General features: G+C 41.8%; 1 protein-coding gene across 1 annotated transcript in view; it reads right to left on the bottom strand.

The window, feature by feature from the left end:
- Positions 1-19,396, bottom strand: part of LOC149431173 (ankyrin repeat and MYND domain-containing protein 1-like) — a 58,212-nt gene that overhangs the window by 27,370 nt on the left and 11,446 nt on the right. Inside the window, exons 5-8 of the mRNA XM_089665829.1 lie at positions 17,154-17,370; positions 10,074-10,238; positions 7,420-7,595; positions 4,790-4,961 (exon numbers count right to left, since the gene is read on the bottom strand). Coding sequence (XP_089521955.1) covers positions 4,790-4,961; positions 7,420-7,595; positions 10,074-10,238; positions 17,154-17,370 — 730 coding nt within the window. The remainder of the gene's footprint in view (positions 1-4,789; positions 4,962-7,419; positions 7,596-10,073; positions 10,239-17,153; positions 17,371-19,396) is intronic.

Consider the following 19,396-nt stretch of genomic DNA (forward strand, 5'->3'; position numbering starts at 1 on the left):
ACCCTTTGCAGCTATAACAGCTTCAACTCTTCTGGGAAGGCTGCCCACAAGGTTTAGGAGTGTGTCTACTGGAATGTTTAACCATTCTTCCATCAAACTTCCATCAAACTTTACACTTGGCACAATGCAGTCTGGAAGGTACCGTTCTCCTGGCAACTGCCAAACCCAGACACATCCATTGGATTGTCTGACAGAGAAGCGTGATTCGTCACTCAGGAGAGCACGTCTCCACTGCTCTAGAGTCCATCGGTAGCGTGGTTTACACCACTGCATCTGAAGCTTTGTATTGTACTTCGTGAACGAGTCTTGGAAGCAGCTGCTCGGCCATGGAAACCCATTCCATGGAGCTCTCTACCCACTGTTGTGCTAATCGCACTGTGCGCTTCAGCATGCGCTGACCCCGCTCTATCATTTTACATGGCCTACCATTTCGTGGCTGTTGTTCCCAGTTGCTTTCACTTTGTTATAATACCACAAACAGTTGACCATGGCATATTTAGTAACAAGGAAATTTCAGGCATGGACTCTTTGCACAAGTGGCGACCTATGACGGTACCACACTTGAATTCACTGAGTTCCTGAGAGCGACCCACTCTTTCTCAAATGTTTGTAGAAGCAGTCTCAATGCCTAGGTGCTTGATTTATACAACTGTGGCAATGGAGATGATTGGAACACCTGAATCCAATGATTTGGAGGTGTGTCCCAGTGCGTTTGACAATATAGTGTACATACTGTATATACACTTCTCAAAAAAATGAAAGGAACGCTTTTTAATCAGAGTATAGCATCAAGCCAATTAAACTCCTGGGATATTGATCTGGTTAGTTAAGTAGCAGAGGGGGTTGTTAATCAGTTTCAGCTGCTTTGGTGTTAATGAAATTAACAACAGGTGAACTAGATGGGCAACAATGAGACAACCGCCAAAACAGGAATGATTTTACAGGTGGAGGCCATTGCCATTTTTTCCCCTACTCATCTTTTCTGACTGTTTTTCACTAGTTTTGCATTTGGCTAGGGTCAGTGTCACTACTGGTAGCATGAGATGATACCTGGGCCCTACAGAGGTTGCACAGGCAGTCCAACATCTCCAGGATGGCACATCAATACATGCCATTGTCAGAAGGTTTGCTGTGTCTCCCAGCACAGTCTCAAGAGCATGGAGGAGATTCCAGGAGACAGGCAGTTACTCTAGGAGAGCTGGATAGGGCCATAGAAGGTAATTAACCCATCAGCAGGACCAATATTTGCTCCTTTGTTTAAGGAGGAACATGATGAGCACTGCCAGAGCCCTACAAAATTACCTCCAGCAGGCCATTGATGTGAATGTCTGTGACCAAACAATCAGAAACGGATTTTATGAAGGTGACCTGAGGGCCTGACGTCCTCTAGTGGGTCCTGTATTCACTGCCTGGCACCATGGAGATCAATTGGCATTTACCATTGAACACCAGAACTGGTAGGTCCGCCACTGGCACCCTGTGCTTTCACAGATGAGAGGCGGTTCACCCTGAGCGCATGTGACATGTGAAAGGGTCTGCAGAAGCCATAGAGAATGTTATGCTGCCTCTAACATCATTCAGCATGACCGTTTTGGTGGTGGGTCAGTGATAGTCTGGGGAGGCATATCCATGGAGGGATGCACAGATCTCTACAGGCTAGACAATGGCACCGTGACTGCCATTAGGTATCGAGATGAAATCCTTGGATCCACTGTCAGACCCTACGCTAGTGCAGTGGGTCCTTGGTTCCTCCTGGTGCATGACAATGCCCGACCTCATGTGGCGAGAGTATGCAGGCAGTTTCTGGAGGATGAAGGAATTGCTACCATTGAATGGCCACCACGCTCGCCTGACCTAAATCCAATAGAACACCTCTGGGATATCATGTTTCGATCCATCCAATGCTGCCAGGTTGCACCTCAGACTGTCCAAGAACTCAGTGATGCCCTGGTCCAGATCTGGAAGGAAATACCCCAGGACACCATCTGTCATCTCATTAGGAGAATGCCCCGACATGGTCAGGTATGCATACAAGCACATGGGGGCCATACAAACTACTGAGTACCATTTTGAGTTACTGCAATGAAATTTCAGCAAAATTGACTAGCCTGCTGCATAATTTTTTCACTTTGATTTCGGGGTGTCTCTGAATTCAGTCCTCTGTAAGTTGATCATTTTCATTTCCATGAAATGATGGGGCATCCTTATGTTCCTAACACATTACCCAGTCCATATCAGTATAGATATCCAGCATGGTATTTTTCCCATTCAGATCTGATGTGTTTCCAAAGTGTTTCTTTCATATATATATACAGTCATGGCCGAAATTGTTGGCACCCTTGATATTTTTCCTGAAAATCAAGTATTTCACACAAAAAAGGTATTGCATTAACACATGTTTTGCTATACACATGTTTATTCCCTTTGTATGTATTGGAACAAATATAAAACAGAGGCAGAAAAGCAAATATGACATAATGTCACACAAAACCCCAAAAATGGGCTGGACAAAAGTATTGGCACCCTTAACTTAATATTTGGTTGCACACCCTTTGGAAAACATAACTGAAATCAGTCGCTTCCTATAACCATCAATAAGCTTCTGACACCTCTCACCCGGAATTTTGGACCACTCTTCCTTTGCAAACAGCTCCAGGTCTCTCTTATTGGAAGGACACCTTTTCCCAACAGCAATTTTAAGATCTCTCCACAGGTGTTCAATGGGATTTAGATCTGGGCTCATTGCTGGCCACTTCAGAACTCTCCAGCGCTTCTTTGCCATCCATTTCTGAGTGCTTTTTGACGTATGTTTGGGGTCATTGTCCTGCTGGAAGACCCAGGATCTTGGACGCAAACCCAGCTTTCTGACACTGGGCCCTACAGTGCGACCCAAAATCCTTTGGTAATCCTCAGATTTCATGATGCCTTGCACACAGTCAAGGCACCCAGTGCCAGAGGCAGCAAAACAACCCCAAAACATCATTGAACCTCCACCATATTTTACCGTAGGTACTGTGTTTTGTTCTTTGTAGGCCTCATTCCGTTTTCGGTAAACAGTAGAATGATGTGCTTTACCGAAAAGCTCTATCTTGGTCTCATCTGTCCACAAGACGTTTTCCCAGAAGGCTTTTGGCTTACTCAAGTACATTTTGGCAAACTGTAGTCTTGCTTTTTTATGTCTCTGTGTCAGCAGTGGGGTCCTCCTGGGTCTCCTGCCATAGCGTTTCATTTCATTTAAATGTCGACGGATAGTTCGCGCTGACACTGATGCTCCCTGAGCCTGCAGGACAGCTTGAATGTCTTTGGAACATGTTTGGGGCTGCTTATCCACCATCCGGACTATTCTGCGTTGCAATCTTTCATCAATTTTCCTCATCCGTCCACGACCAGGGAGATTAGCTACAGTGCCATGGGTTGCAAACTTCTTGATAATGTTGCGCACTGTGGACAAAGGCAAATCTAGTTCTCTGGAGATGGACTTGTAACCTTGAGATTGTTGATATTTTGCCACAATTTTGGTTCTCAGGTCCTCAGACAGTTCTCGTCTCCTCTTTCTGTTGTCCATGCTTAGTGTGGCACAGACAGACACACAATGCAAAGGTTAAGTGAACGTCTCTCCTTTTTATCTGCTTTCAGGTGTGATTTCTATATTGCCCACACCTGTTACTTGCCCCAGGTGAGTTTACAGGAGCATCACATGCTTGTAACATTCTTATTTATCCGCAGTTGTGAAAGGGTGCCAATACTTTTGTCCAGCCCATTTTTGGAGGTTTGTGTGACATTATGTCGAATTTGCTTTCTTTCCTCCCTTTTTTTGTTTTGTCCCAATACACACAAAGGGAATAAACATGTGTATAGCAAAACATGTGTTAATGCAATACGTTTCGTGAGAAATACATGATTTCCTGGAGAAATATCAAGGGTGCCAACAATTTCGGCCATGACTGTATATATATACAGTATATATATATATATATATATATATATATATTTATTTATTATTTTTTTTTAAATCAATTTTGTTTGAAGTTCAGAAATAAAAAAGTACATTATTTAAAAAATATATTTTTACTAAATATATAAAATATTGCTCGCTCTCTGCAGAAAACGTGTAATACATTGTAATTCCTGTGTCATGGGTGCACCAGAACAAACATGTATAAAACTAACACTAAACAAAGTTAATATATATACTGTTTAGACAGACATTACCAAAAGTTTCCATACATAGGAAAAATTAACAAACTCATATTATGAATGGAGGAGAAGACTTTGTCTTTGTGTGTGTAGAAAGAGGTGGCCAACATAAAAGAGAGTATTTTGTAAATAAAGGCACATTTAGCTACAATTTCCCATTTTCCCTAAGTATGGCAACTTTTGCATGTTCAAACACCATTTAATGATAAAAGACTACCTTTAAAAACAGGGCAAAATGATAAAGCATCTGATCCCATAATCAAATTAATAAAAATCCATTTTTATGATGGCGTTGTGAGTTATATTCTATGGCTAATGAAGACAAAGTCATTTTTCTGTCTTCTGTGACATGCATTGATCTAGGATTCATGGAGCTGGCAGCTAAATCCAACAGTGTAATTATAAAAGGAAATTACAAAGCATGCCTTCATGTGATTAGGTGGAAGCCTGATCACTGCCATCATTCTGGTTAACATTGTGCAAATATGATTCCCAAGCTAATTATTTTAGTTCTACAGAAAGTAAATGTTTTATAAGAAGTTGTTTGTTCTACAAAATCTCTTATTGAGCAATATTAGGCCAAGTACATTACCGGTGTCGACAGACGGATATCAGTTCTTGCTCCACATTCCAGCAGTAACTGTACAGTATCGGCATCTGCAGCTCTGACTGCAAAGAACAGAGGATGCATGGGGATGGAGCCCATATCCGGGTCAGCACCTCGCAGGAGAAGCAGGTTGATGGTAGATCTTAGGTTTTTATCCCTACATCAATGAATATCATTGTTATTAGACCACTCTTGAGAAAAAAATGTGTACCTGGAACTATGTGCTAAATGTACCTAACATGAAACTGCTAGTCTCAAAGAGTGTCTGTATCTTTAACCCACTTGGGAATAAACGTTCCTGTTGTGGACATTTTGGTTAACAAGGTCCCCTGTGACATAACTCCCAGCATTCTAGAAAATTTCACATCTACTTCCATGTGACCAAATAAATGCAATATTGGCCGTTATGTGTACGGCTAATCTCTCAGTAGAGTAAATCGGAAACCAATGCTCGATTCCTAAAGCTAAAATGTATCATAAACACTTTCCCCAGTATAATCAAATAGTCTTATAGCCCCTGTAAATGTGGAAATCAAAACACATTATAGTTTCCACATGTGAATCCTTCTTCAGATTTTTTTTATCTTCCACTTGATTCTATGCCCCAAGTGTGAATAAACTCTCACCAGATATCCTGACCATTATGTATCAATGAGTGTAATGCCTACGAAATGTGTTGACCTTGGACCCTTTCTTTCTTGGGTAATTTTTACAATAAAGCATTGTCGCCCAAATGTCGGGCATGAGAAGTGATGATGTCATTTCTTTAGCCAAAGGAACAGAGTCACAAGATATTCTGCTGAGAGCAAGGTAAAACCTTGTTTATGGAATGAACCGTGTTTATGACATCTAGTATCCACACAATAGGAGATAAAAACCTGATTGAGGACATTTAAGTTAGAAATCCTTAAGTTTGGGGGAGATGAAAAGAGGTTTTGGGGTTTATAAGGTGAAGATCCGGGCAAGACCAGTGGAAGCTCCCCTAGTGGCCAGAGGATGCTCTGACGCTAGGATTTTTACCAAGGCTATATGGGCTCATCAACTGGTCGTGTCTATGGCTTCTACGTGACCCCCTGGGCAGTTTTGTACCAATGGGATTTGTGCCTCCCACCTTCCACATAGCTTCGGTAATGTATTAATTCTATGCTGTGACGCTGTCAAATGATGTGTTTATTTCATGCTGTAATGCTCACATTATTATTGGTGTGTGTTATTATGCAGATTGTGATGAACATAAGATATATGCTCCTCTGTGTCGTGTGATGATAAAAGTGGAGGTTTTGACAGTGCAAGGATATTGCAGTTGGATTCTGTTATTTCTTGGAGTGCCGGGTGAATGCTATGATGTGCTAGAACAGGTATTCATTGGGTAGTTGGTCTTTCATAATGCATAGAACATGCAATGGTTTAAAAGCTGATTAAAAGTACCTGCACGACTGCATGTTGATTGTGTGCATGTATATGACTTGTTTTTAGTAATTGCACCCAGCATCACTATTACATTGGGTCAAATCAGGCTTGATGCAAATATCTTTATCGCCTGCAGACATATCCCAAGATATTCCACTGTCCTTATGACACTCACAGCAACTCTTCCAAAAACCAAAAATACCACATCCATATTGTAGCATATCATATTAACCAGTGTAATACAAAACAAATATGCTTACATTACTTATAAAGATATTGTTCCCAAACTAGTGCTACATTTGCTTGTGCAAATCCACTCCACAACCACCACCATGCTGGAACCCCATGTAGATGGATTCTCAGAAGAATCTGCGACCCCTGGTTCTCCCAGGCTCCAAACAGCCTCAATATATGTGGACACAACCACCACTTGCTCACTGCCTGTGCTACAACAAACTCACACTCGGGGCATGTAAAAAAAGGGAAGATATGAGATTTGAAGAATTCACATGTTGTGGGGATTATAATGTGTTTTTTGATTTTTCAAATTTACACGGACTGTAAAACTATTTGACTATACTAGGGAAAGTGATTATAGTATGTTTTAGCTTTAGGAACAGCACAGTGGCTAAATGGTTAGCACTTCCGCCTGGCAGTACTCGGGTTGTTGGTTCGAATCCCCACCATGGCACCACCTGCCTGGAGTTTGCATGTTCTCCCTGTGTTTGCATGGGTTTCCTCCAGGTACTCCAGTTTCCTCCCACACTCCAAAGACATGCTGGTAGGTAAATTGGCTGTAGTATGTGTATTTATGAATGTGTGTTAGGGACCTTAGATTTTACGCCCCTTTAGGGTTAGGGACTGACGTGAATGTACAACATATATGTAAAGCGCTGCATAAATTGACGGCGCTATATAAGTACCTGAAATAAATAAATAATAGGAACAGAGCTCTGGTTTCTGATTCACTCTGTTATTATTAACCAGGGGGATAGGATACTTCCAGCTGCTAGAGATAAGAAAATTTGGAGTTGGGGATGGCGCCTGAAGCGCCGGGTAATTGATAGTTTTAAATCTCTCAGTAGTCTAGCTAGTCAGTAACAGCATACAGCCAATTAATTTATAATGTGTGGTCAGAATAAAGGTTGGGGATGTGTTGGGCACAAACAAAACAATAAAAGTGGCAAGGCAGTTGACAGTCATACTTGTGAGGTTCAGAGGTGTAATCCAATGCTTCCAGCCCAGGGTCAGTCTCATTAAAGGGTACATCAGGACATGCCTCCAAAACTGTAGAACTTTGGTCACAGTTCTTCATATCCTTCTCATGGCCAGCATTCCCTTCACTTCCAATGATACCCAGCGTGAAGTCACTTGATTCTTCCTATACTTGAACATAATATATTAGTTTGCTTTTATCGTAAAAGTATTGGTTTTATTTTTACAGTAAACTCAAAAGTGTCTATTCGATAACATGTGGAGAGGTGCAGAGCCAGCCCCTGGCTGTCTTAATGTCATGCATATTACAACAGTGAGATTTCCCTACCATAATTTCTGCCTCTGTTCCTCATCACTAAGGATCAATTCAGGCATATTCGGATCTCAGTCCAAACACCACCTGAGCATTTCTGCCAGGAAGCTATCACTGCATTTGGCCAATCATAAGCAGCCAGGGTATTCTCTGCCTTGCACTTGCACATATACAAGGGGCGTGTGTAAGTGTGGCTGCAAGATGCCTCATTCACTTATGATTGGCCAAGTACAGTGACAATTTCCAGGCAGGATTGCTTGAGTTCATCCCTACTCTTCACCTTGAAGCTTTGGGAGTTCCCACTCAACAATGCATATCCTAGTAAATCTTTTCCTTTCCTTTTACATTTTCAGTAATGGTAAGGTGAGTATTAGAGGGCCCTCTTTTAAACATTGTCACACTTGCATGTCTCTTCTTTAAAGAAAAGTCTTTCCTTTGCACAAAGCAATTTTTTGTTCTGTTCACACTGACTGTAGCACATGCACAATGCAGATGCCAAGAATGGAGCCAGGTGATGGGATGGAGTTGCACCATCAGTGGCCCTCAATGGCCAAAGATTAAAGTGATACTAAACCCAAAAGCAAATATTTGTTTTCCTGCATCTTGCAGGTTCCTAGATGTGATAGCTGCATTAACTTTCTTTTTTTTAGATTTTCATTTCTTTATTTTCATCTGGTTACACAGCCAGTAAGTCTGTTGTTTTTCAAGAGAACAAGCAGAGTGTTAAGACAAACCATTTAGCACTGACAGGGGTGCTTACAATGAGCAGTTTTATTTATTCATGTAAAACCTTTATTACAAAAGGGAAAAAATGTGTAACTGCTTATAAAATGTTAGCTGGAGTTTGGCTTCAATTTATTAGTGTTTCTAAATCTGCTAGTATGAACAGATGGTCCCCTGGGAAAATGACGAATCAGAGGCATACAAAATCATATTGTCTGTATGGAATCATTTCAGACATTCTTCCAACTTTGCTTCATACTTGTGTTAGTGATATCTGTATCTATCAGCAAACAGTGATCCTCACTCTCCATCACAATGAGTGGGACTTAGGAGGTGGTGAGTGGCTCTGTTTCCTTTTCCCATTTCCCCTCTCAAATACCCCTCTCACCGCCCCTTCTTTCTCCCCACCCCCAATCCCTTTCCCCCCTCCTCTCTTTTTCTCTTCTATCCTTCCTTGTCTCTTTCTTCACTAATAGTTTCTTAAATACTTGAGGACTCAGTACAGGATTGTGTGTTCAGCCCCCCAGAGTATCGGGTTGAGCGACAGAATCATTGTAACGTGGCCTCATGCTATTTTTTTAGGTCCTCACACTTACGTTTATATGTTGGTTTTATTGATCTGTGCTTTCCCTATATACTGGAGAAAGTGGAGTTCCACCCAAAAGGGAAAGCTCTGCTTTACCGCCTCCTCCACTCCGTTGTCACACTTGGCCCCTTTTGGGGGGGGGGGAGTGGGTACCTGGTTTTGGCAGGTACCCGCTCCCACTTCCAGCTCAATTTGCCACGGCAAACTGACCTAGAAGTTTGCCCCCACCCCCCTTCCCCCTCCACACTTCACAGGTCCCAGAAAACTGCAGTCCATTCACAAAGCACAGCGCGTTACGAGACCAGCTGTGAAGCCGCAAGGCTTCACTGCCGGTTTCCCTTAGTCGAGATGGCAGCACCAGCACCCAATAGCCGACTGAAGATTCGACTTGGGTGAGGACACCGCTGGATGCCTGGACAGGTAAATTCCCTAAAATTTTGTGGGGGGGGTGTAACTCTAAGTTTAAATTCTACTGTTAGCTACGGTTGTTGAGGGTATGTTTTTCATTTTGGGTACCTATGCTCCTTCATTCAGAGCGGAGGCACTCTAATACAGGAGGTGTGTTTCTGGCCAGATCACAGGGTGAAAACAGGGGAGAAAAAAAAGCCTAAAAAAAAGAGAAAAAATGCAGCCACCACATCTAAGGATTGATAAGATGCAATACATCAATATATTACATTTTTGGTTTTGAGTTTAACAATGCTTTAAGGACACGGAACCCAGAAGAAGAGGCAGAGGAGAATGATGACATGGGCAATAAACAATGGGGAGCATGGACCTTCCAGTGCTGGAGAACATTTGACTGATAGGTAAGTCTAAAATAATGTGAAATTATGCTGTGTCCAGTTGTACATTACAGAGGTCCCCACCCAGTTTGCGGTAATGTCCTGCTTTATTATTTTATTATTGCTTTATTATTTTCTGAATCTTCGTTGCAGTTGTGCCCCAGGGCTGTTAGTGACATAGCCCCTAGTTAAAGTATAAATGGGGGTATGGGTAAGAATATGTGGATTAATACCTACCTTGCTCAGAGGGAAGTTCCTCTCAGCCACATTTGGCCAAAATGGTTTGGAGCTGTAAAAAAGCATCAGGCACAAGGACAAAGCTGATAATCCTTCATCATTGCTCTTATTAACATCCGCTCCACTGTCAAGCAGAAGGTTAATGATGTTATTATGGCCATTTACCTGAAACAGAATTTGTTATTATAATATATTACAGTGTATCACCATATATTACTTGTCAGAAATGAGTTATAGTCCCTCTGGGTGAACGAAAGGGACATTTATAATCTGAATGTATATGTACAATGCTTCCATTGCTTCCAAGATAGACAGCGAGAAAAGCTCATGCAGTGATGGAATATTATGACAAAAGAAGATTGATCTTCAGATTTCCTTAAGGTGATTTGTCATAATAGAAATAAGGGTGCTGTGATTACCTAATTCTTTTACAAGGTGCTACTTTCCTGCCTATCACCCTCATCACATGCTTTCTCTACTCTGCAGCCTATTTTTAATGGAGAACAAATACGGTTATCTGCAGGATACCACAGTAAATACTCCGCACGTTGCACCAGCTTTTCACATTTCACTCATTAAATGCAGAGCCTGCAGTGTTGTAGAACGTTTTTTGAATTATACAAAAAGGAACTCAGGAGAACCCAGTCACAAGGCCTTTAAAAGTCATGTGATTTCCTTCTCTTCTTAATACCTTGTGCCCATTCATTAAAACATGGGAGGGATATACTTGCTCACTTTGAGAAACAAAAGTAAGGGTTTGGAAAGGTCTTTTAGCAAATCTGGCAATTCCTCCTGAATCAGGTAAAATTTAAGTTGTGAATTGCCACCACTCGGTTTGACAAACTTCGACTAAAAAAACGATTATCAACCAAACGGGTATTCTGACAGTAATGGCTGCTGCGGCTATCTGAGTACAATTGCTAGCAGCTGAGATTCCTCAGTGTTGTTTAGCGTGGCATGCCACAAACACATGTACAAATAGTAAACATAGAAATCCTTTAGATGAGGTTTCTTTTTCTGAGTTGTGGGAACTCGCTTCAAATGGTAGAGCTTTGTTAAACGCACACAGCAACTCGCTTTCTTTTTTAAGGCCTTTTTAGCCCACTTTTATTTAAAGAAAATGTTCCATAAAGCTTCCCACGCAGGGGTATCCACCATCAAACACATGCAAATGAAAATTCAGCCTCCTGGCTTGTACACAGTTTTATGTCTGTCTCCTACAGACTCTTTCCAAAATATGGCTTTCGCACACAGCTGGCCACTAGCACACAGCTGGCCACTAGCACACAGCTAGTTTGGCTTCCACCTCTCCTTGGTGAAGCCCTCCTGACTCCAAGGCAGAGACCTCCTGTCTGCCAGGGTGGAGCCCTCCTGACTACTGTCTACTAGGATGGAGCCCAGAACCCTGGTCCTGACTTTAGAAGATTGCCCTGCACACCTGAGCAATCAGTATCCTGGCCATTCCCAAAACCTGGTCCCAGGATTGGAGATTTCATCCCTCCCAAATCGCTTTGAAATCTCCAGGCTCCAGATCCCAAAATGGACCTTACAAACAAATGATTAAAGTGAGAATCCACTTTCCTCTGTATTAAACACGTACCACAGAGCCCCTCAACCTGCCTTGTTGAGAATCCTGGGTGAAATAACCTTTCCACATCGTGACAGATCGCCCCACTTTCACAGAGTGTAAAGTGCAATGTTGGCTGCACTTAATATTGTAAATCACTTTGTAGCAAATTTCTTTAGTACTGGATCAAGTTTGAAGTGGATATGGGGATCCTCCCCGCTGTACCATTGTATTCTGACAGTGGGTATACTCCCCTGCAATCAGAATGCACAGATTAGTTCTGCAACCTGTTATACTAACAGGGTGGTTAACATAAGTCATTTGGTAGATCGACTTCTGTTTAACCAAAGCGACCGGATCGAAATTCATCTGGTCCCTGCTGAACTGGCCAAATCTCAATCCATGTATGACCAGTTTAAGTATATGAGAGTAATTAAGGTTTATGATTAAAGTACAACTAAAGGCAAAACTGTTTTTCAGTTTTGGATAGACTGGAGAAGGATTAGAACCCGTCAGTTTTTATTGCTGTCTGTGCCCCCAAAAGAGAGATTTACTCTCTCCATTTGTCATGTTTTCCATGATATTTGAAAGTGAAAGTAAAGAAAATCCCAAATTTTGGGTTGTCCCCAGAAAGTCCAATAGGGGACAATAGTTCTACTGACCAATGAGTCCCCAAGGGATTCCCCTAATTTTCAGGGACGTCCTCTCACTTACTGTTTAGGTTATGGGCGAGGAAGTTAAGGGAAATCTCCAATCTTCAAAATGGGACAAAAAATCTGGCAGGGGTTATAACCCTTCCTTGCACTATCCAACATGAAAAAAAAAGTTTTACCTATAGTTCTACTTTAAGTATTCACGTGTGAGACATGTCAAGGCTCCAGCTTAAACTGTTGTAAACCCTTTGATAGATACAAGCAATTTTTGGACCTTTCTTCAGTCATTTCACAAGAAGCAGCAAACAATCCCTTGAAGCTATTATTAAATGTTGGCATCTAATAGCTGTAGGATCACAAATTACTGATAGCAGATCTACACAATGCTTTCTGTTTTCTTCCTGCTGGGAAAATATGCCATGGCTCTATCACACAGTCATGTCTCATCAACAGAGAAGACAGAATCACTGACCCCCTTAGACATTTTCCCAGAGGAGTCACTCTGGGTGATGTAAGCAGAAGGGTTCTGGATTTTTGATGGACAGATCTATAAGTAAAATCACGCATACAGCTGGAGGATTTGAGCTATGTTATCTTTTTAAGAAAAGTCAGGTATTTGGCCAGTACTGGAAAATAACATACATATCCTGCAGGATGACATGCCGGTAAACACATTCAGCATACAGCCATAAAAATACAATATAAATGTGATCATCTATAGCTTACAAAACACATTTTACATGTCTGCTCATCTACAAACTTACTGGGGAGATTTACTAAAACTGGTGAAGTTGTGCATAGTAACCAATCACCTTCTAGGTTTTATTGTCAAAGCTTAATTGAACAAGCTGAAGTTAAAAGCTGACTGGTTACTATGCACAGCTCCATCAGTTTCAGTACATCTCCTCCATTGTGTCTGTTATGTGAGTAGTCAGTCAGGATCCAACTGTAATTTTTCTTATGAAGGTGAGAAAATGTGTCTCACTGACTTATAAGGGAAACAATTAATTTTATTTTATAGAATTACTATCACCAATGTACAAGAAAAATAACATCTGCATACTGATTTGTTGTTAGGTTCATGACTACGTTCCTTTGGTTTTCTCCAGCCTACATATGAAACCTATTGGTCTAGATTTATACAATAGCAGGCTAAAGGAAAATGAGGCAATTGCCTTCATAAACCAATAAGATTAGCATGATAATGTATGTAAACCCAAGAACAAAAATGTAATACCTTGCATCTTACCAGTTCATGGCCATACACTGTTTAAAAGATTTCTCCATCCACACAAATCAGGTGGATGGAAGAAACTCCCCTCTGCCAGGACACTGTATTCTGACAGCAGCATCAGCTGCACAAGCATTTTTGCGGGGACAGTTAGAAATTTGGCCAGTCCCTACTGAACCAAATTTTGATCCGTGAATGGACAGCTTTAGATGTGCAAGTTGAGTTAGTCTTATCTTTGTAGGCTTTTTCATTCTGTATTCTTATCTGGTGATTCTGACAGTAATGCACCCCTTGTCCTAGGGTGATGACTGTCACTGTACTATAGCTATGCATAATTAGTGCTGTCACCTTATGACAGAAAGTGTGTTGGGATTACAAGGCCATAATATAGCGGGGGGGGGAGTGTCTTTCTGTAGTCCTAACACACTTTATTTATTTATTTTTTTTAAGGTTTTTTTACCTAGATCTATTCATATCCAGTGAGCAATTCTTAACATATACACAGTCTAAATTCATATTATATATATATACATACACTCAGTGGTGTATTTAGGTTTCGTGCTGCCCTAGGCAACACAAAAATCGCCCCCCCCCACAGAGAGACCCTGACACAGACCAACATCCCCCTCCCCCACAAAGAGAGCCTGACATTGACCAACAACACCCCTGCCCCCCACCTGAGAGAGCCTTCCACTACCATTGCCCCCTATACACTGGCAACCCACCCCTCCACCCCGGCGAGAGAGAAGACACTCACCTTCATAGCTCTGGACATCCCCGGGAACAAGAGTCAGGCTCTGCATACACCATCAAGCAGCCCGCAGCCTCTCTCAGATCCCACCTGGTCCCTATGCTGTGTGTGCCTCTTCTGCCATCCTTTCTTTTGGGGGCAGCGGCGCTGCACCCCTGAAAGTTGCTGTTGCCCTCCTGAAAAATGCCGCCCTAGGCAAATGCCTTGTTTGCCTTGTGGTAAATACGCCCCTGCATACATAATCATACATACACAATGTACATTAAGGATACTCAACAAGACACAGGGGTGGTATTTGCAGCAAGGAAAAAGTTTATTTTTCGGCTCAGAAAACAAAGACTTTGCGGTTGCAATGGAGCCAGCTTTACATATCCTGTGATTCAAGAATTGCCTGGGCCTGGCATATACAACAAAATTCCAGTAAAATAAAACTGCTTCATACTCTTGCCTGTCTCGCCTGACCTTAAGTTCACCATAAAGTTGCACAGATGAACAGACATGGAAGAAAAAAAACCCAGATGCCTTTCGCACATAAAGCGAAAGGATAAACTGTGAAACGTGTCATGGTTTCCTACCAATGTCGGTCCATGTAGGCAAGTACATGCATCCTGACAACAAACCCATGGTCAAGCAAGAGAAACAAGAGAACGAAGCAGTCCCATGTTCAATTCTGCTGGAATTCAGCTCGGAAAGGGTTATTTTTTAATAGCTATGACTGTGGAATGTTCTTCAGCATGGCTTTTTAGGACTGTTGTCACCAAATTCTCTATAATTTCTTACTGTAAGCACTAAAGCAGTGGATTCCAAACTGCAGCCCGGGGGCCAAATATGGCCCCTTTGCTTGCATTTATCTGGCCCTTGGGTCACTATTTCACCAACTGACACCAATGATGACGTGCCATTCCCCCCACTGACACAATCAATGGGGTACTATTCTACTATTCTATTCATTGATATCAACAATGGGACACTAATCCCCCTATTAAAATCAATGATGGGTCATTGATGCTGGGGCATTTTCTAATGCCACTGGCCACAGTTTGGCCCCCTCTAAAGCCCGAGAGACAGTAAACTGGCTCTTTGCTTAGAAAGTTTGAAGACCCCTGCACTGAGGCACAAAGGGATGTGGAAGCAGAAATGCTAAATCGTGTATGCTCTGGTGGAATATGCATTGGAATATATGAAAAATTAACACCAGCACTGGTGAGAACAGTAACTTGACTACAGAAGCAAAATCATACCCTAGTGGGTCAAATTTCACACTAGATGCTCTTTAAGGCAAAATGGACCATGGTTTTTACACATTGGCCACAAATGCACTAATGGGAAATTACTTTTACCTTCAGAAAACTTCAAGAGCACCAAAGGAACCCCATAAAAACATAGAATGCCCTAATCCATAAGCTTCAATATTTTCTTGGAGTGTTGAGGGACAGCCTAACACCTCTTAACACCCCTACCTATTGGCCAATGATGCCACTAGATTTAGAAATGTATCAATAGATAATTTACGAAAGGAGGGAAGGGACATTCAACACTACTAAATGGCGATAACGTTTGTCGATTTGAGTGGCCCAGGTTTTGGGTGTACCTAGAGGTGCCTGCAAGCTATGCTTACTAGGCTTACACACTTTTTAATAACATTGATTGAGATAAGATTGCAGTGTGCACAGTACAGAGAACAGTACTGTGTTTTGGAAGGGTCAACAAGTATTTTTTCATACTTATCAAACAGATATAATCAAACTCTTTCAATGCTATATTTAACAGACAAAAAAAAGGAAGCAAACAAAAGATGATATTTATCTATTCTGTTCTGGAAAAGTAATTGTTGAAATCTATTTGGTGCTATGAGCAGCACAAGCATTTTAACCCCTTGGCGTCAGCGCCTCCTGGCCCTTTAAGGGTTCCAGAAGTCGGGAGGCGGGGCGGGGTTTTAGGGTCATGTGACCACTGTGATTCGCTGTTACGGCGGTCACATGATCGGGAAAGGTCCAGATCGAAAGAGAAGATCGGCACCTTTCTGTGAGTACCAAACGTGTGTGCTGGGAGCGTGCAGGGTGCGCGCTCTCAGCACATATGTTTTTTTTAATAAAACACAAATGTGCGGCCGTTCAGCGTTTAGGCCCAGACGCCGGGAGGCCGCACATTTGCGTTCGGCTGGAGCAAAGAGGTTAATATACACAGATCTGCATAAATCAGCTTCAGTATTACTTGCTATATGTTATTTATTTTTTTTTTTATAATATTCCTTTTCTACTTTCTAAAAATGTATCATGAAATTGAGAGTCAATGAGAAAATGCACACATCCCTTTTCTTTAAAGTGTTACTAAACCCACAACAGTAAAATCAATCTGTATATGCAGTAAAGCATGCTTGTTATATTCACTGTGAAACCTAAGGGGTTAATCCTCTGCATTGTGTAAAAAGGCTATTTGGTCCTTTCTTCTTTGCCCCTCCTCCTGTTGAAATGACCAGCTGATACAGACTGAATCTGTAGTCACATGCACATGCTCAGTTTGGTGAGTATTGCTAGAGGTTTTTTTTTTTTTCTTGGAAGAGTGCGTGGGATCAGCACAGGGCCAATCAGCACTGTCCAGATAGATGGTCAGGACTTTCACATCCTCCTAGAGCAGAAAGAAAACTCTTCTACAAGCTTTCTACAAGCTTTAACCAGTGCTCTGCTGAAGTCACAAGACTGCTCTAACTGCTGATGAGAAAAGGTATTTAGCAGTTAATATTTACTAAAATAATTGCATTTCCATGTTCTGTGTACTGTGGGAGACCAGATATAGTGATTGCAGGGTCCTGGATTTAGTAAAACTTTAAGGATGATATGCAAGCAGGGGTCATAAGTGAATGCACTCCTTTACATACCGCTGCAGCCTGCAGAGCAGTCAGTCCACACTTGTCGGACACATCCACATGGGCCAGATCATGTCTCAGAATTGTAGAAATGGTATCATAATCTCCTAGTCCAGCTGCCACTATCAGCTGCTCTGCCATGCGCTCACGAGGACCTTTTGGGCCAAACTTACATCTGTCTCCATTCATAATAGAAATAATTCCCCATTTCAAGTGCTCTGGGTTATGTCTGTAAAAAAAATGACCATCGAAAAGTGACCATTTGCAAGACTGGATCATAGTATTTAGAAATGTCTGTTCACTGACTTTATTCTACCCCATCATTAAAAAAAAAAAACAAAACAGTTATATACATCTTCAATAAACACAGGATTAAAAAATTTTTTAATGATCTATATCAGGGGTAACTAAACTTTCCAAACATAGGGCCAGTTTACTGTCCTTTAGGCTTTAGAGGGGCCGGACTGTGCCCAGCAGGAGTAGAAAATGTCCTGTTGTCAGTGGCAGTAAACAATGCCCCATTTTTGGTATTAGTTGGAGGAATAAGGCCCCAGCATTGGTGTCAGTGGGAGGAACAGTGCCTCATCATTGGTGTCAGTGGCAGGGATTATACCCCATCATTGGTGTCAGTGGGAGGAACAGTGCCCCATCTATGGTGTCAGTGGCAGGGATTATACCCCATTGTTGATGTCAGTGGGAGGAATAGTACTCCATCGTTGGTGTCAATGAATGAAATAGTGCATGGAAAATGCCCCATCATTGGTGTCAGTGGCAAAAATTATGCCTTATTGTTGGTGTCATTTTATCGTTGATGTCAGTGGCAGTAATTATGGCCAATTGTTGGTGTCGGTGGGTGGAATAATTCCTCATAATTCCTCATGTAAGTGGGAGAAATAGTGCTCCAAAGGATGAACAAAAGCAAGCAAAGGGCCACATCCGGCCGCCAGGCCGCAGTTTGGAGACCACTGATCTATATGAATGAATAACAACACAAATTTTTGTGAGCCCTTTATGCAACTCATGTTGTTTGAAAGGGTCAGTTCAACAAAACGATATAAAACTTTAGGAAGATATTAGAGAAGTGTAGCACCAGACAATTTATTTTTGGACACTATTGGAAATCTGAGTGCCTGGGTCTGCACACTTGAATTTTTTATCTATTCATAATATGGACAGTGTCAACAGAGATGCTAGAATGTGGTGAGGTGGGAGAGAACACCAAAAACTTGGACAAGAATAGAGCCAGGAATTATGACAAGGAGATTTTGCTGCAACAGTTTCTAAGATAAACATTGTATAAGATAGTAAGCTACACAAACATATCACCAAATTCTATATCAGTTCCATATAAAATCCTGTGTTTGTTGTTCTATTCTTCATATTTCAAGCTAAGGTTTAACTTGTTAATATTTTGCCTTCCCTGGTCCCCCAGCACGGTGGGACTGTCACCCCTATGTGTAGGATCAGATGGTGGGGCAGTAAGGCAACATAAGAAAGAGAAAAAGGAAAGGCCTCAGGCACTCATAAAATGCAGTTTTGGCAGGTGAGGGTCAGTTGGCTGAAGGTGAACAAAGTCATTGCATGTGGGCAACAGGAACGGCTCGAAGAGCGAAGTTCCTTTTGTTTCTTTGCAAAGTAGAAGCAGCAGCAGCAGGGAGATAGATGTTTCTTCAAAGCTGTATGGCATAAAAGAAAGCAGAACACACATGCACGCAATACTTTACCCAGCAAATAGCATAGGACTTCCTCCCACAGCATCAACCTCTACCACAGTGGAAACTGGGGGGGAAAGGGGAATTTCAATGGCATCCAGCTCCTAATGCCTGGTCTGACTAGAACATTGAAAAAGGGAGTCTTCATAGACTAGGCAAGCACTCAGGCCCTGGACCTAGATTGACCTGAAAGGCACCTTACATGACACCCAGTGCTTGAAGGTCAATTCCAGATTATCATTGCAATGTACAGTACAGTGGGGTTCAAAAGCCATGCTGAGGTTGAACTTGCAGGATAGCTGCAATCAGAGATCCCAGCTCTAATAGGAGTGTAGAAAAGTCTTTATTGATAAATTATGAAGAGTAAGAAAAAATGGTGCTATAAAAAAGGTTTTGACACAACAGAGCTGAAGAAAAGACATCTACTGTATGTTCCCTTGTCACTGGCAAACTTTACCCATAGGCAGCAGTATAACTAGAAGGTGAAAGACTTCCTTTGACCTTCAGTGGACACAAAGGAGAATGTAAAATGTATATATAATA

The sequence above is a fragment of the Staurois parvus genome, unplaced genomic scaffold, assembly GCF_062004578.1.
Source record: "Staurois parvus isolate SC_StPar_1 unplaced genomic scaffold, SC_StPar_1.0 ptg002367l, whole genome shotgun sequence".
Classification (NCBI taxonomy): Eukaryota; Metazoa; Chordata; class Amphibia; order Anura; family Ranidae; genus Staurois; species Staurois parvus.